Here is a 13,792-nt window from a genome sequence, read left to right as displayed (position 1 = left end):
AAACATTTATTGGGCATTTACTATGTGCATTTAGGGGAATGTCCCTTCCCTCACTAGCCTGTGTGTTCGTTGAAGTTCATGGACTAATTTTTTTTCCTCTGAAATTCAAGTGATCTGACAAGAGTGCTCAGCACCAAGTAAGTGCTGGTAAATATTAGTTCAGGGAAAGCTGCACCCGGGCACATTCCTTAAGAAATTATGTGGGTTGCTGTCAGTAGCAGTGGGGCATGGTCTATACTCTGGGAGCACTTGTCACTCAAAAGCATCTGTTTAGATTTGGTGACTTTGCAGCTGTGATAAGTAAAAGTGGGTAGGGTAGGGAGTCCCCTGCTATGTCTGCTACCTCTACTGAATGTGGTGCAGTTTGAAGTAGAGAAACATTCACTTAACTAATTCCAGTGCTTTCTGAAATTAGACTTAAAAAAATATCTTTTAGAAAGCATTAACTCTTATTTTATCATTTTTCCTGGAGAACAGATTCTTCAGACTCTGAACAAGAGCTTTTCTGGACTTGTTTTAAAATGACATTAGAAATTATAACTGTAGTGTAAATTTCTTTCTGGTGGGGCCACACAATAGCAAAATCTTTCTAAAGAAAGCCTAAGTGGCATTAAAATATAGGGTTTCCCCCTTGTGATCATAGTTCTGCTGAAATGTGTTATTAGAATGCTTCCTCCCTTTTCTTCACTAGTTAATGTATTTCTTACTCTCGGTTTTTTTATTTTCTAAAATTGTGCCACCTGGTGGTTGAAGTCTTCTGCCTATCATAGAATACTCGTTAGAAAAATTTTACCTCAGGGTCTTGGTAGAATAAGGTGAAGCAGTGAATAAAATAAGACTATAGTTTTTATATCTTTAGTGAGGGCACCCTACTGCTTAAACCCTCCCAGCTTACCTCCAAGTAAAAGTTACAGTTGCTTTGCAGGGGCCTATTAGCCAGTTATCAAAATATCAAATTGTCACAGATGAACATTTTTAAGAGTTTAAGTGGACTGTTGTGGTATCAATGTGTGCATACCTGAGGAAGTGGATGGGATTGGCATGGGGAAGGAAGAGTTGTAGCTGTGACAAGTAAACCGTTCTGATGGTTTCAAAATGCCAGTGTAAAAGTGGGACTGAAGTTTTGTGTTTAACTAAGTACTAACAGTTTGAATGGAATTTATCCGTCTTTCTCACTGCAAATACCCGTACACAAAGTCTTGTCACCAATGAACACTCCCTTCACCTTTGCTTCAATAGTGCGGCTGATGTTCATAATTACCTTGGTGCTGCCTTTTGAGATTGTTTTCTGTGTTATCAGTAGTAACAAGCGTTTATTCCTTGAGGGCAAATTTTATTTTTGGCAATGGCTTAAATTTAATTGTGAACTTAGATTTGAGAAGAAAGGTAAGGATGCAACGTAAGAATATACTCTGTAACATCCTTAATTAACTTAGCCAGTCTCTTGGGCACATTAGGACAGATTAATGAGAAGTTCACACAGCAGCCTGTTTCATTGTTGGACAGCTCCAGGAAGATGACAACTGCCTCTGTAACTGCCACACTTTGGTTTCCAGTCCTGTCCTCGGACACATCTCAGAGTCAGTTCAGTTCAGCCTTTCCCATCAGGTGACAGGGCATTTCAGATATACTAATAATACTTTACCTTTGTCGCACTCACTCTTCACTATATCAGATACTCTCACATATGTTATTTTAAACCTCATGATATAGGTTAAGAGCTAATTCCATTTTATGGAAGAAGAGACTTAGGTCTCAGATTAAGTTAGCCAAAGTGATATAACTTGTGAATAGCTGTGTCCACAGCCTTTGCCTTCAGACCCACATCTTCTCCCTTCAAATCCATTACTTGTCATACTTAACCAGGCTGTTCTTTTTATCTGTCTCCACTGTTGTGGGTTTCCCTAAGTTAGTAAATATTCCCAATTTCATGAATGGCTTCCTGTTTAAGCCTAGTGTCAGAGCCATCTCCATCCTGAGCATTCCCCCCGGGGGTACTCAAATTGTCAGTATTCTGGACATGGCTGATCAGGACAAACACAATACTTTTCTTTTTCTTGATGTAGACAGATCCTCTATTTCTAATAATATAGGATAATATTACATTGACTTCTTTGAATCTAGGCCTAGAATTAGTCCCTGTTGAAGTTGTAGCTAACCAGAGGTTCTTTGGGAAATAGTTTTTTCCTATCTGAATTTATTTCATTCACAAACTGCTGGGAAGGCATGTCTTTCCTATTTTGAATGCGGGAAAAATCTGTCACAGTGGGAGATTACGTTGGGTAGTAACTCTGTCACTTACTGTGTGACCCGGGGCTTAGTTTTGCTATGAAAATATGACTAATGTGTATTTTGACCTACAAAAAAGCTCTTTCTTATGGTTCAACTGAACTTAAAAAGGTACCTACTTCCTCCGGTTATTGGGAGGATTATAAGACTTGTGCCTGCAGGTGGTTAAGTGTTCAAGAAATTATTTTCTACTCTAATAATGTGGATATATTCTTATGGCTTTGATGAAATTTTAAAAATAAGCATATGCAATATATATTTAGGTTTTATTCAGTTCATAAAACGTTACTTTGAGTTACAATAGTGTTAATAGAATAAGCTTTTAAAGATGACTACTGGAGGGTGTCAGCACTCATTTAAATGTGCTCTAAGAACAATGCCATTGTTTTAGAGTTATGTTTTGTATATTACACCCAAGAGTACAGCAGTGCATCTGCATATACACCAACAGTTAGCCAAAGCCAGTAGATAGAAGGAAAAGGGAAGAAGAGAATATCTAACTAAAAAGATAGGGTGGAGGCAAGAGGGGAATGATTGATAAAGCAAGGAATTTGTTAGATAAGGGATAGGTAAGTGTTTAGAGCTTTAGGTTAAGTCACAGCTTTCACCAAGAAGAATAGGAAAAGGAAACTATATGAAACCATTTTCTTGTTTGACACAATCACCTAGGATAAGTAGGTAGACAGGAAGACGTTTCATTGGCACCATGACTGGGTCTACAGTAACGTACATGTTTGAAGTAAACTTTTGTGGAGGGAGGAAAAATAATCTATTATGATATACATTTACGCTTATATACAAGGTGCATGTGTATATTTATCTCAGCAGCCAAGTGTGTTCTTAAGTTTTACCTTACCAATGAGAGAGGTCATTTCAGTACATCAGAAGCTTGTTTCTGAACTGTAAAAGCACACATTTGAGGGCTGGGTGATAGAAATATGCAAGAATATTTTGTCAAATATATTTACAGAATAAAATGTTAACGGCATTTTCTAGGTGACTAAACCAGTGTACATCTCCCTTCAGAAAAAATAAGCAAGGCAGAAGTAGGATAACTAATATATACATAAGTGTAGGTATATAATACTGGTGTAATATTAGATGACTTAAATTGCTGCACTGTATGAGACCTCGTTTTTCTGAGGCAAAATTTTTATATCATTGAAAAGACTTTGTTGTCAGTGACAGGCAAACAGAACTTGAACTTGGCTGCATTTCCAGTTTCCATTTCAAATACTCAAATACTTACTTGGCACAGCGGCCTGATTTGTGATCTTTAGTGTGTGTGTGTGTGTGTGTGTGTGTGTGTGTGTGTGTGTGTGTGTGTGTGTGTGTGTGTATGTGTGTGTGTTTAGTAGTTACTCAGTGGAACAGTGATCTTCTGATATTTTTATCACTTGAAATCTGAAATAAGTATATTATAATTCTCTGCAATTATTTGTTTAGTCATTTTTAAGGATTTTATTTGTCGGGAGTGGGATGTTGATGGGCAGTTTGAATTTCTTGGAACTTTTTTTAACAGCTTTATTAAGGTATAATTTACATACCATAGAATTCGCTCATTCTAAGTGAATTCAGTGATTTTAGTAAGCTACAGTTGTGCAGCCATTACCACAATCCTATTTTAGAACATTTTCGTCCCCCAAAGTTTTCTTTGTGCCATTTGCATATTAATCCCCACTCTCACCTTTGGGCCTAGGCATCGATCAGCTTTTTGTTTCTACACATTTGCCTTTTTCAGACATTGCATATAAATGGACTCATACATTCCAGTGTTTTGAATATGGCTTATTTCATTTAATTTAGTGCTTTTGAGATTCTTCCATGTTGGCACATGTATAAGTTCATTCTTTTTAATTGCTAGGTAGTAGTATCCCATTGTATAGATATACCGATTTGTTTATCCATTACTTGATTATTAGACATTTGGATTGTTTCCAATATTGACTATTATGAATAATGCTATGAACATTCACATATAAGTCTTTGTGGGGATATATGTTTTCATTTCTCTTGGGTGTGGTCTTAGGAGTGCAGTTCCCAGGTCATATGTTAAGTTTGTGTTTAACTTCTTTAGAAACTGCCAAATTGTTTTCCAAAGTGTCTGTACTATTTAGCGTTCCCAGTTGCAATGAGTAAGGTCCCTTTCCTCTACATCCTAACCGGTGCTTGGTATCGTCTGATTTTGTGATTATCGCTATTCTGGTGGATGTGTAGTAATCTTTTCTGAGTTAAAAAGAATAGGTTTAAGAAAAGAATAGGTGAATAGTGCTGCATAAATATAGCAAAACCTGAAAATGATGTTTTATCTTAGACCTTGGCTGCTAATTTTCTTCTTTGTGAAATGAAGCAATTAAACTTAATTTCAGGGATTTTAGGTTCTTGTTTTCATTGTAATAATTGCATTTTATGAGTATATATGCTAAATTTGAGAAAAAAATTTCCACATCTGCTTCTTGTTTCTCTTCATGGTTTATTTAGATTTTCTCAGCCAGATGTTAGTTAGGAAGAAAGCAGTCTACATTAATTCACACTGATGTGAGACTGAGTAATGGCCCTTTAACCCTTATACATTTAAAAAGGATTAATAGGCCAGTTCTCGTCATTGGTAGAATTTCATCGGAACAAAATGAGTTGTAATCAATTTCAGGAATGTGGGAAAAGTAATTGAAGGCACACTTATTAATATAGGCAAGCTGTTTCTGCTTGAGCACCTATTTCCAGGATTGGGTCTCTTGAGGAGTCCGCTTTTTTCTGAACCTGCATATTCTCTAAACACTCCTGATAACCTGCCAAATCTGTTAAGTCATTGGATAAGGAAGCTGAGGCTCAAGTTTAATAATTTGCCTAAGGTCAGCATTCTTTTCTGATAAAAGTCACTGCAGGTTCTTACTGAAAATACTTTCAGGTCGCATTAACAAGTACAGTCACACATATTCAAGACACTCTTGTATCCACAGGTTGCTCTGCTGTGCTCCATCTCCTTCTCCTAAAGATGCATCCTGACTTATCTCCACACTTGCATACTGAAGAATGCAACGTCTTGATTAACTTGCTTAAGGAATGTCACAAAAATGTAAGAGTTCAGAAAATGACCATAAAGCAAAAATGAAACCTAGGTACAGCACACCGATGTAAAACGTTATCTCCATTAATGGAAGGAAATGATAATGTCTTAGTTATGGGTCTTAGCTTAGTAAAGATTGATGCTTGTGATCTTTTTAGAAACCATTTCCCTTTCTGATGAGTAGAAATCAAGCATGGTAGTTTATTAGGGAGCTTCTGAAATGATATATAGTAATTAGAATCCCTGTTTCTTGTCCTTGACTTGTACAGTTCTGTGTTTAAAGGAAGTTGAAACATTTTTTATAATTATATGTTAACTAGATTTAAATTATGACTGGCCTAATTTGACAGGTTTACTTAGTTGTTAGTGGAATGGAAATAAAATTCCATGGTTAAAACCAAAATAGAAAATAAGCCCATTTTTGGAATGCGTTAAATTAATCTGATATTTTTCCCAATGTCAACTATTTAGCTTTTTTCATGTGTTTGATGTATGAGACAGTTATAAGGAGCATTTGTGTTTTTCTTTAACTTTGCATGATGCATTATTTCCTTCATGTTATTCATAAACTGTAGATATATCAGATTCCAATAATAGTATTATTTAAATGAGTAAAATTTTAAGACTGAAAGTAAGGTAGTAAGGAATGCCGATGACCTGTGAAGTCAGGTATTTATACTGGTTCAAAGAATGTTGTTGATGACAATATGCTTTTCGGTAAACTATTTCTGCCATACATCTAGATTAAGAATTGATACTGTGGGATTGACATATATTCACTAATATGTATAAAATAGATAACTAATAAGAATTGATATTGTAAGTCTTTTTAACTTTAGCCATTCTATGGATGTGTCATCGTATATTATTTGGTTTTAAATTGTGTTTCCCTGGGGGCTGATGACTTTAAGCATATTTTCATGTACTTATTGGCCATTCATATAACGTCTTTTGCCCATATTTTAAAATTGGGTTGTTTTGTCTTGTTATTGAGTTGTAAGAATTCTTTTTATCATTTGGCATAGAAGTCCTGTGTCTCATAAGTGTATTGTGAATATTTTTTCCCAGTCTGTGGCATCCTTTTTTATTTTCTTAAAGATGTGTTACAAAGAGCCGTTTGTAAGTTTGATGAGGTCTAATTTACCAGTTTTTTCTTTTATTGTTTATGTTTTTTGTGTTCTAAGGATCTTTGTATATTTCCTGGTCACAAAGATTTTCTCCTATTTTTTCTTCTAGAAGTTTTATAGTTTTAGCTTTTAAAATTTAGGTCTGTGATTCAAGTTAATTTTTGTGTATGGTGTGAGGTATGAGTCAAGGTTTATTTCTCTCCCTGTGGATACCCAGCTATTCCAGCACCATTTGTTGAAGAGACTGTCCTTTCCCCACTAAATTACCTTGGTGCCTTTGTCAAAAATCAGCTGACCATATGTGAATGGGTCTACTTCTGGGCTCTCTAGTCTGTTCCACTGATTTATATGTCTGTTCTTAACACCAGTTGATTCCAACATTATCTTACTGGGGCCACCTGGTCCCATGACTGTTTTGTCCTCTTTTCTGTCCCAGTTCACTTTCCATGCTCTATCTGGAGTGCTCTCTCAGATTTAAGTTTAATCACTGTTCCCCTTAATGGTTCCCTTTGCCTGTAGAATAAACTCTAAAATTTCTTTGTGTTTCGAGGCCTTCATGTACTGGCCCCTACTTACTCTTGGGCTTGACTACACGCCACCACCCCCCCACCCCCGCGCCCCTCATCCTTCCTGCGTGTTCTTGTCTGCAGTTGTACTGGAGCATGTTTTTGTCTTCTAAGCCTTTGTACTTGCTTTTTTCCTATGCTTAACTTAGAGCCTTCCTCACTGTCTCAACTTCTTATTTGCTTGATCAGGTTTTATCATCCTCCAGGCTTTATTCTGCTTAATTTGTCATTTCCTCTTCCTTTTCTTTCCTGACCGGGATTCTCTGTACTCCAGTAATACTGTACAGAATAGATTTCCTGCGTTATGGCAGTTACTCTTACTCTTTTTGGTCTCAGGACTCCTGCACACTCTTAAAAGTTATTGAGGACCCCAAAGAACTTTTGTTTATGTGGACTATATCTACCAATATTTAGTGAATTAGAAATTAAAACTGAGAAATTGAAAAATACTAATTTATTTAAAAATTATAATAATAAACCCATTACACGTTAATAGTTATTTTTCGTAAAAAATACCTTATTTTCCAAAACAAAAAAACGGTGGGAAGAGTGACATTGCTTTTGCATTTTTGCAGTTCTCTTTAATGTTTAGTTTAATAGAATATAGCTGGATTCTCATATCTGTCTCTGCGCTCAATCTGTGGTGATATTACACTTCATGTAGCCTCTGGAAAAATCCACTGTACCCTTGTGAGAGAATGAAAGTGAGCAAAGCAAATAAGATCTTCAATTATTAGGAAGATAGATTTTACCTTCCCCTGGAAAGGTCTTGGGTAGCCCTGGGGACTACACTTTGAGAACCGCTGCTTTATAGCAATCACTTCATGATTTGTCTCTCTCCTCTGACTCTGAGCTGTGAGAGTAGGGCCCAGGTCCACCTTGCTCACTGTTGTGTCCCTAGTGCCTGGGACACTGTCTTCCAGACACTGACTAATTGATTCACTTATTCAATCAGTTGCTCTACCAGTTTGTTCTCTATGAACAGACACCAGGCACTGGAGGCTTATGCATGTGTATACAAGAGAAGTGCAGTCCATGGGCATTTCTTTTACCAACTCCACTGGGGCGTTTTGGGTTTGTTTTTCACATAATGTCACAAGAGTATAATTCTCATTTGGGCTAATGTTGAGGTGAAAGTGAAAATATAAATTAGTTTTTGTCTTGAATTTTTAAAATAAGATGTATGTGTATGGGATGATATGAATAAATATAAACTAAACTATGAAATATTGCCTTACGTTCTAAAAGTTTAACCCTTTCTGGTATTTCTCTTTGGCCAGAAGGTGTGTGAAAAAGCATTGTCCCTGTTTGTTGTCAAGGAGGTAGTTTATACACAGGAAATATTTATCCTGAAAAGGTAATTAGGTAATCAGTAGGAGATCTTAAATGCTTGCCAGAAAAACTCTGACCATTTATTCAATGTGGACCAGAAAAGTACATTTAAAGTGGTGAAGAAACAGGGAAAAAAGAAGTAGCATGACTATTACTAATTATGTGTTGTCTGGTTTCCATGAAAGCCTTAATTAGAAAGAAAAGGAAAAGATGTGCTCATTGTTACAAGTTCAGCATTTATGGCATGTCATTATAGGAGATCACCATGCTGTCCGACCTGCCCATAAAAATCGTGACGTGCAAACACAGTAATTATGGCCCTACTAAAATTCAGGTTCTTGATGTCAGTCTTTATCTGCTTTGGAGCATATATGCTTTTTGCCATGATAATAGTCACAGGACTTGAAACCACTAGAAGATTTTTATCTTTGCTTTTCAAACAAAGCAGACTTTGAATTCAGACATTGATTTTCTTATATTGTGAATTACTGGCTTGGTTATGTGGCCCTTACAGGCCATCTAATAATAGTGTTATGTGTTTCTAATTTATTTTGATGACATTTTGAATGGAGGCAAATGAGAGAATGGCTTTGGCACCAAGCTTTCCATAAGTAACTCTTCTATGGGACAGGAGTGTTTGCTGGTGAAGGAAGTTACTGGTCGTGTCAATATGGCTACACTGCCCTTTGACATCACTCTATAATAGAGGATGGATAACATGCCCTTAAAGAAAGGGTATTAGGTAATAAAATGCTTTTCACTCGGTCATTATGAAGTTTTGGCAGGTTAATAGTCTTCTCTTTTATCAAAGAAAAGTCTTTTTATTTTTCATTTCTACCTATAGAGCATTTATTCCTCTTTTGTAGGAATGCCAGAATAAGCCTGTTTATTTGTATATTTTATACTTGTGACTTAACTATTTGCTTAACTATTAACTGTTTGCTTATTGACAACGTGACCCATTAAACCCATTTCTGTAGGAATAAGTGTTTCAATTCTGTGTGCCAGAGACCGTAGCATATTATAGGATGAAATATTTTACACCTTTTCTTCCTTTTAGCACAGCATTCTGAAATTTTTTGGTCATTGCAATGATCTTGATCGGGAGATGAGAAAATGCTTGAAGAATGAGGTAAGGAAAATGTTAAAGGATGGAAATGGTTGAACAATAGAAAAGAACATCTTGGAACAATATTGAGTTTTTTGCAAATTTTTGTATAACACCAAAAATTGACTTTATATGTATGTCTTCCCCTAAAACCAAGAGGAGAAATGAAAGTATCTTCTGGGGACAGTTTGGGGACATTGCTGATTTTTTATTGCATGTACATAAATGAAAACAACTATCTTATAATAGTCACTGTAACTCCTTTGGATGGATTTTTAAGGTTTAGGACATTGAAGCTGTTCAGCAGAAAGACTTGTCAGTCAGTGTTTAGCTATAGCAGGTAACTAAAACTCTCTGGGCCTCAGTTTCCTTGTATAACATGAGGAGGCTAGACTTAGGCTCTTTCCAGCTTTAAAATTTTGAATTTCTTTATAATTATAGTATGTACAACCCGTAGGGATCTAGTTTGACTTGTTTGGAAAGACTCGTTTCCTGAATAGAGTTTTAGGCTATGACTTGGACTTGGGCAAACGGCCAAAGTTTATTGTCTTTTTTGCAGGTACTGCAAACTGAACAGAGTGCGTTTTAAATCTTTGAAAAGAAATTTAATTCCATTTCTGTTTTGTTCATCAGATATTTTAGGTCCAGAACTTTTAAAAATATATAACTACTAAAAATCTGCCCTCCAATTTGCGTTTTCTGTACTTTTGAACGTTTTTTCCCTTATGAGCCTCATACTGAAAGGTATTAGATATGATATTTGAAGCCATTCAGCACCTATGAATCATTTTTTGTGTTTTCCACTTTGGGGCTCTCCCCCCGCCATCCCGCCCTTCCTGGAATCTCTTTACAGCATCTTTCCTGTTTGAAAAACTTCCTGGAGTTCTGATAATTTTCTTTGTGTGAACAAATGGGTATAAGTGTTTTAAACTGGTTTTTGAAAAGAGTTTTTTCATCATATGTAAATGGTAGTTTATATGGAAACTAACCCTAGGGCTGTGTTCCTGTTTTAGTAAGATTATGGAAAAATAAAACCCATAGTGTTTTATTTGGTATAGCTGTTTGTTTCTTACATGCTTTCAGTTGTATAAGATAGCTTTTTTCCTAAGTTTAGATTTTTTTTTTCCCTTACATTTCAGTGATTTTGCCATTGGTTTGGTGATTAGCTCCTCAGATGAAATTTTTTTTTCCTATTTGGTAGAAGAATGTGTAGATATTTTTCTTATTTTGTCTGAGTCTGTTTTCGTATAAATGTCAGGTTTTCTCCTTGACTGCTTTCTAAGTCCTCTATGTAGTTTTTTATATTGCTTCATTACCTGAGTTATAGATGTTTTTCTGTCTGTTCTTTCATCCTTCAATTCTCCAAACCTGTGCTCATTTATTTCCTCTCTGCTTTTAATGCTTCCCAGTTTCCCATTTACTGCTTCTAATGCTCTCCTCCTACCATTTCCTTCATGTGTCATTTAAGTACTTCATTCTTTGAAGCTTTAACTAGAAAAAAGGTCCGGCCAGTTCTTTCTGATGCTCTCTTTGCTGCTTTGTTGCTGCTTTTGTTCTTTTTATTGAAATAATCGCTAATACTACTTTTGCAGCATCCTCTTTTGTCTCTCTTACTTGTTTTGTTTGGTTTGGTTTTTGGCTAGTTGACCTTCCGTACTATCTGCGTTGTTTGGTGGTGTTTTGTGAATAACATTATAGTTATCCTTTTTTTTTCTTCTTTTATTCAGGGGCCATGTTGACTCCCTTTGGAGATACCGTAACATGTATTTTAATATACACTCTGTTTTAATTTGCTTTATGCCTTATTTTATTGGCCTGCTACAGAGTATTGTCTTCTGAAGACTTACCCATTAGACCCTCCTTTGAACCTGATTGTTGGAGGCTTCATATGATTAAAGAGGGATATCAAATATTTTTCTCAGAGCAGGTATCCCTCCATGTTCTACAACATCTTTTTTTTTAACCTTTTAAAGCAATGAAACGCCCTTCCCCTCTCCCCGCCGACAGTCTTATGAAGAAAATTAATGTATGACGGATAAAAGGAATGTTTTGGTTAAAGGGACCTGGTGTTTCATCTGTTATTTGAAATGGCCCTTTGATGAGGAAAAAAAAAGTTTGAAAACTGCTACTATTCCAGAAGATATGTTAGAACTCTTCAGTCAAAACTTTAGACCGAGAAAACTTCTTAAAGATTATCTAACCCAACTCCTTACATTTGAGCTTACTGGCCCAGAAGATGAAGTAACTCAAAGGTGTTAATCTCAGGACTCAGGGGAGGGCAGCCAGAGTCCCTGGTTAGTGCTCTGTCACTAATCTTTTGCTTCTATGGCTTCTTTCCATATCTCTGACAGCTGAAAGATTTTGATGTCCAATTATTCACATATACTCAGTTTTTTCAACTTGAATTTGCTTTTCCTTTTTTTCCACTCTGCCTAAGAACCCCTCTTGCATCTTTAAAATATGTCTTTATTGGTGTATTTATTATAAGCATGTAAATATACACGTATGAAACCACTTACATTCACGTTTCTCTGCTTTAAACAAGTACTTTTTCTCAGTGCCAGGCTCTGGGTTTCCTGTTAGTTATAACCTGCTGGCCAGATCAGAATACTAAGCTAAAATCCTCCAAGGTGAAAACTACATTTAGATCCAACCGATTACAGAAACATAAGATTTGGGGAGAATTGGGTTTGATGACTATTCATGATGAAAAAATCCTAGGAAGTTCAGCTGACTATAAGTTTCCATATGAACCATTAGGATAATATGGTTACTAACAGCCAGTTACTCTTTTGGCAATATTTATAGAAATATGGTGTGTTTAGGTCATAAGAACTAGAAGGCCCACTGTAGTCCATATCTGCCGGACTTTGTTTAGAGCACTAGAGTATTTAATTCTGGTGTGGTATTTTTTTATAAGGGGTTATTCATATTAAAGTGTTGTATAAAAGGCACTTTACAGATAAGACTTTAGAAGGCAGAAACTGTGTTCTGTGGAACAGTTGTAGAAACCAGCAGCGTTCAGCCTGTAAAAGAGATAGTGAGTGGGTTACCTGTAATCAGATATTTGGAAGATTGTAGCAGGCAAGGAGAAATAGAGGGAAGTAGGAGAATTTACAGGGAAACACTTGGTTCAACACGAGAAGCTCTGGAACAAGTAGAAGTGTCCAACAGTTAAACAGGCTGCCTCTCAGGGTAGGGAGCCTCCTGATTAAGAAGTGTTCAAGTAGAGGTTAGATGACACGCTAGATTGTGAGCTTCTGGAGAACAGGGACAGGACTCATCCATCCTAAATATTTATTGAATTCACGTTTTGGGAGGAAATAACTCAGCAAATATTTCTGCACCTATTAGGAGTTAGGTGCTGTACTGTATTGAATGAAATTTTACTAGATGGCCTCTAAGGTCACTGTTTCCAATCTCAGATTCAGTGAAATAAGAGCCATGTAGAAATTTTGTCAGTAAAAATGTTATTTTTATTTTGCAAATATATCTAAATATTTAACGTATGTAAATGATGATGTAATCTATTGTCTCTCTTCTCCCCCTCTTCCTTTTATTTTCTAGTACATGGAAAAGAGGAACAAGAGCAGGGAGCGTGGCAATGCAATGCGAAAGAGACTTTTTAATCCTCCAGAGGAATCTGAAAAATAGATCATACTTTCATTGGATGCCTTGGCTGAGAGAAGACCCAAAGACTCTTGGGTGGTAGTTGAAGGAATCCCGTTGCATTTGGTCTTCAGAATCCTTTGAATGGAAAGTGACCCATGAGAAATCGAGCCTTGGAGAAGTATGGAAGCCCTGGATCTGGAATTTTGGTTGGGTAGAGCTGTTAGTACTCTCGCTCCTCTTCCACCGCACCTGAGACTTCTAACGTGTTTGTTCCCTTTGCCTACAGCCCGTTGACATTTGAGTAACTTATCTCCCTCAATAAAATCATTGATTCTAATCATATTTTCTCTGTTCTCTTAGACTCTCTTGGAATTAGGGCAAAATGGTGCCGCTAGACTTCTCTTTTTGCAGTGTGGCAGTTCTGGAGCCTAAACGTTGAAGGCACAGCTAGGGCAGGCAGAGCTTGGGGAAAGCCCAGCTGTGTTAACTCTATGAAAGTCTTCCAACTTTATTGTTTTTAAAGAGCTCTTTTCCAAAAGGTTAAATGTTTAGCATTGGTAAAATTGTGTCTGGCTAGGATTTAAGTCTGAGCAGACTTAGCTACTCCGTTTGGTTGAAGGTGCCCACCCTGGGTGCCAGTTGTCTCGTGGGCATCAACCTTAGGCACGCGTGCCTCCTCTTTGCTGGGCAC

The 13,792-nt window shown here is 36.6% G+C and overlaps 1 protein-coding gene across 4 annotated transcripts in view; it reads left to right on the top strand.

The window, feature by feature from the left end:
• Window positions 1-13,443, top strand: part of CMC2 (C-X9-C motif containing 2) — a 38,121-nt gene extending 24,678 nt beyond the window's left edge. For 3 of the 4 annotated variants that reach the window (XM_059998835.1, XM_059998838.1, XM_059998839.1), the window contains 3 exons: window positions 5,250-5,365; window positions 9,442-9,513; window positions 13,057-13,443. In XM_059998835.1, the coding sequence (XP_059854818.1) occupies window positions 5,250-5,365; window positions 9,442-9,513; window positions 13,057-13,143 (275 nt within the window). In that variant the 3' untranslated portion in view covers window positions 13,144-13,443. The remainder of the gene's footprint in view (window positions 1-5,249; window positions 5,366-9,441; window positions 9,514-13,056) is intronic. The other variant, XM_059998836.1, reaches the window with a different exon arrangement.
• The last annotated feature ends 349 nt before the right edge of the window (window positions 13,444-13,792 follow it).

Source organism: Delphinus delphis, chromosome 20 (genome assembly GCF_949987515.2).
Source record: "Delphinus delphis chromosome 20, mDelDel1.2, whole genome shotgun sequence".
Classification (NCBI taxonomy): domain Eukaryota; kingdom Metazoa; phylum Chordata; class Mammalia; order Artiodactyla; family Delphinidae; genus Delphinus; species Delphinus delphis.
This window is presented reverse-complemented; position numbering and strand designations above follow the sequence as displayed.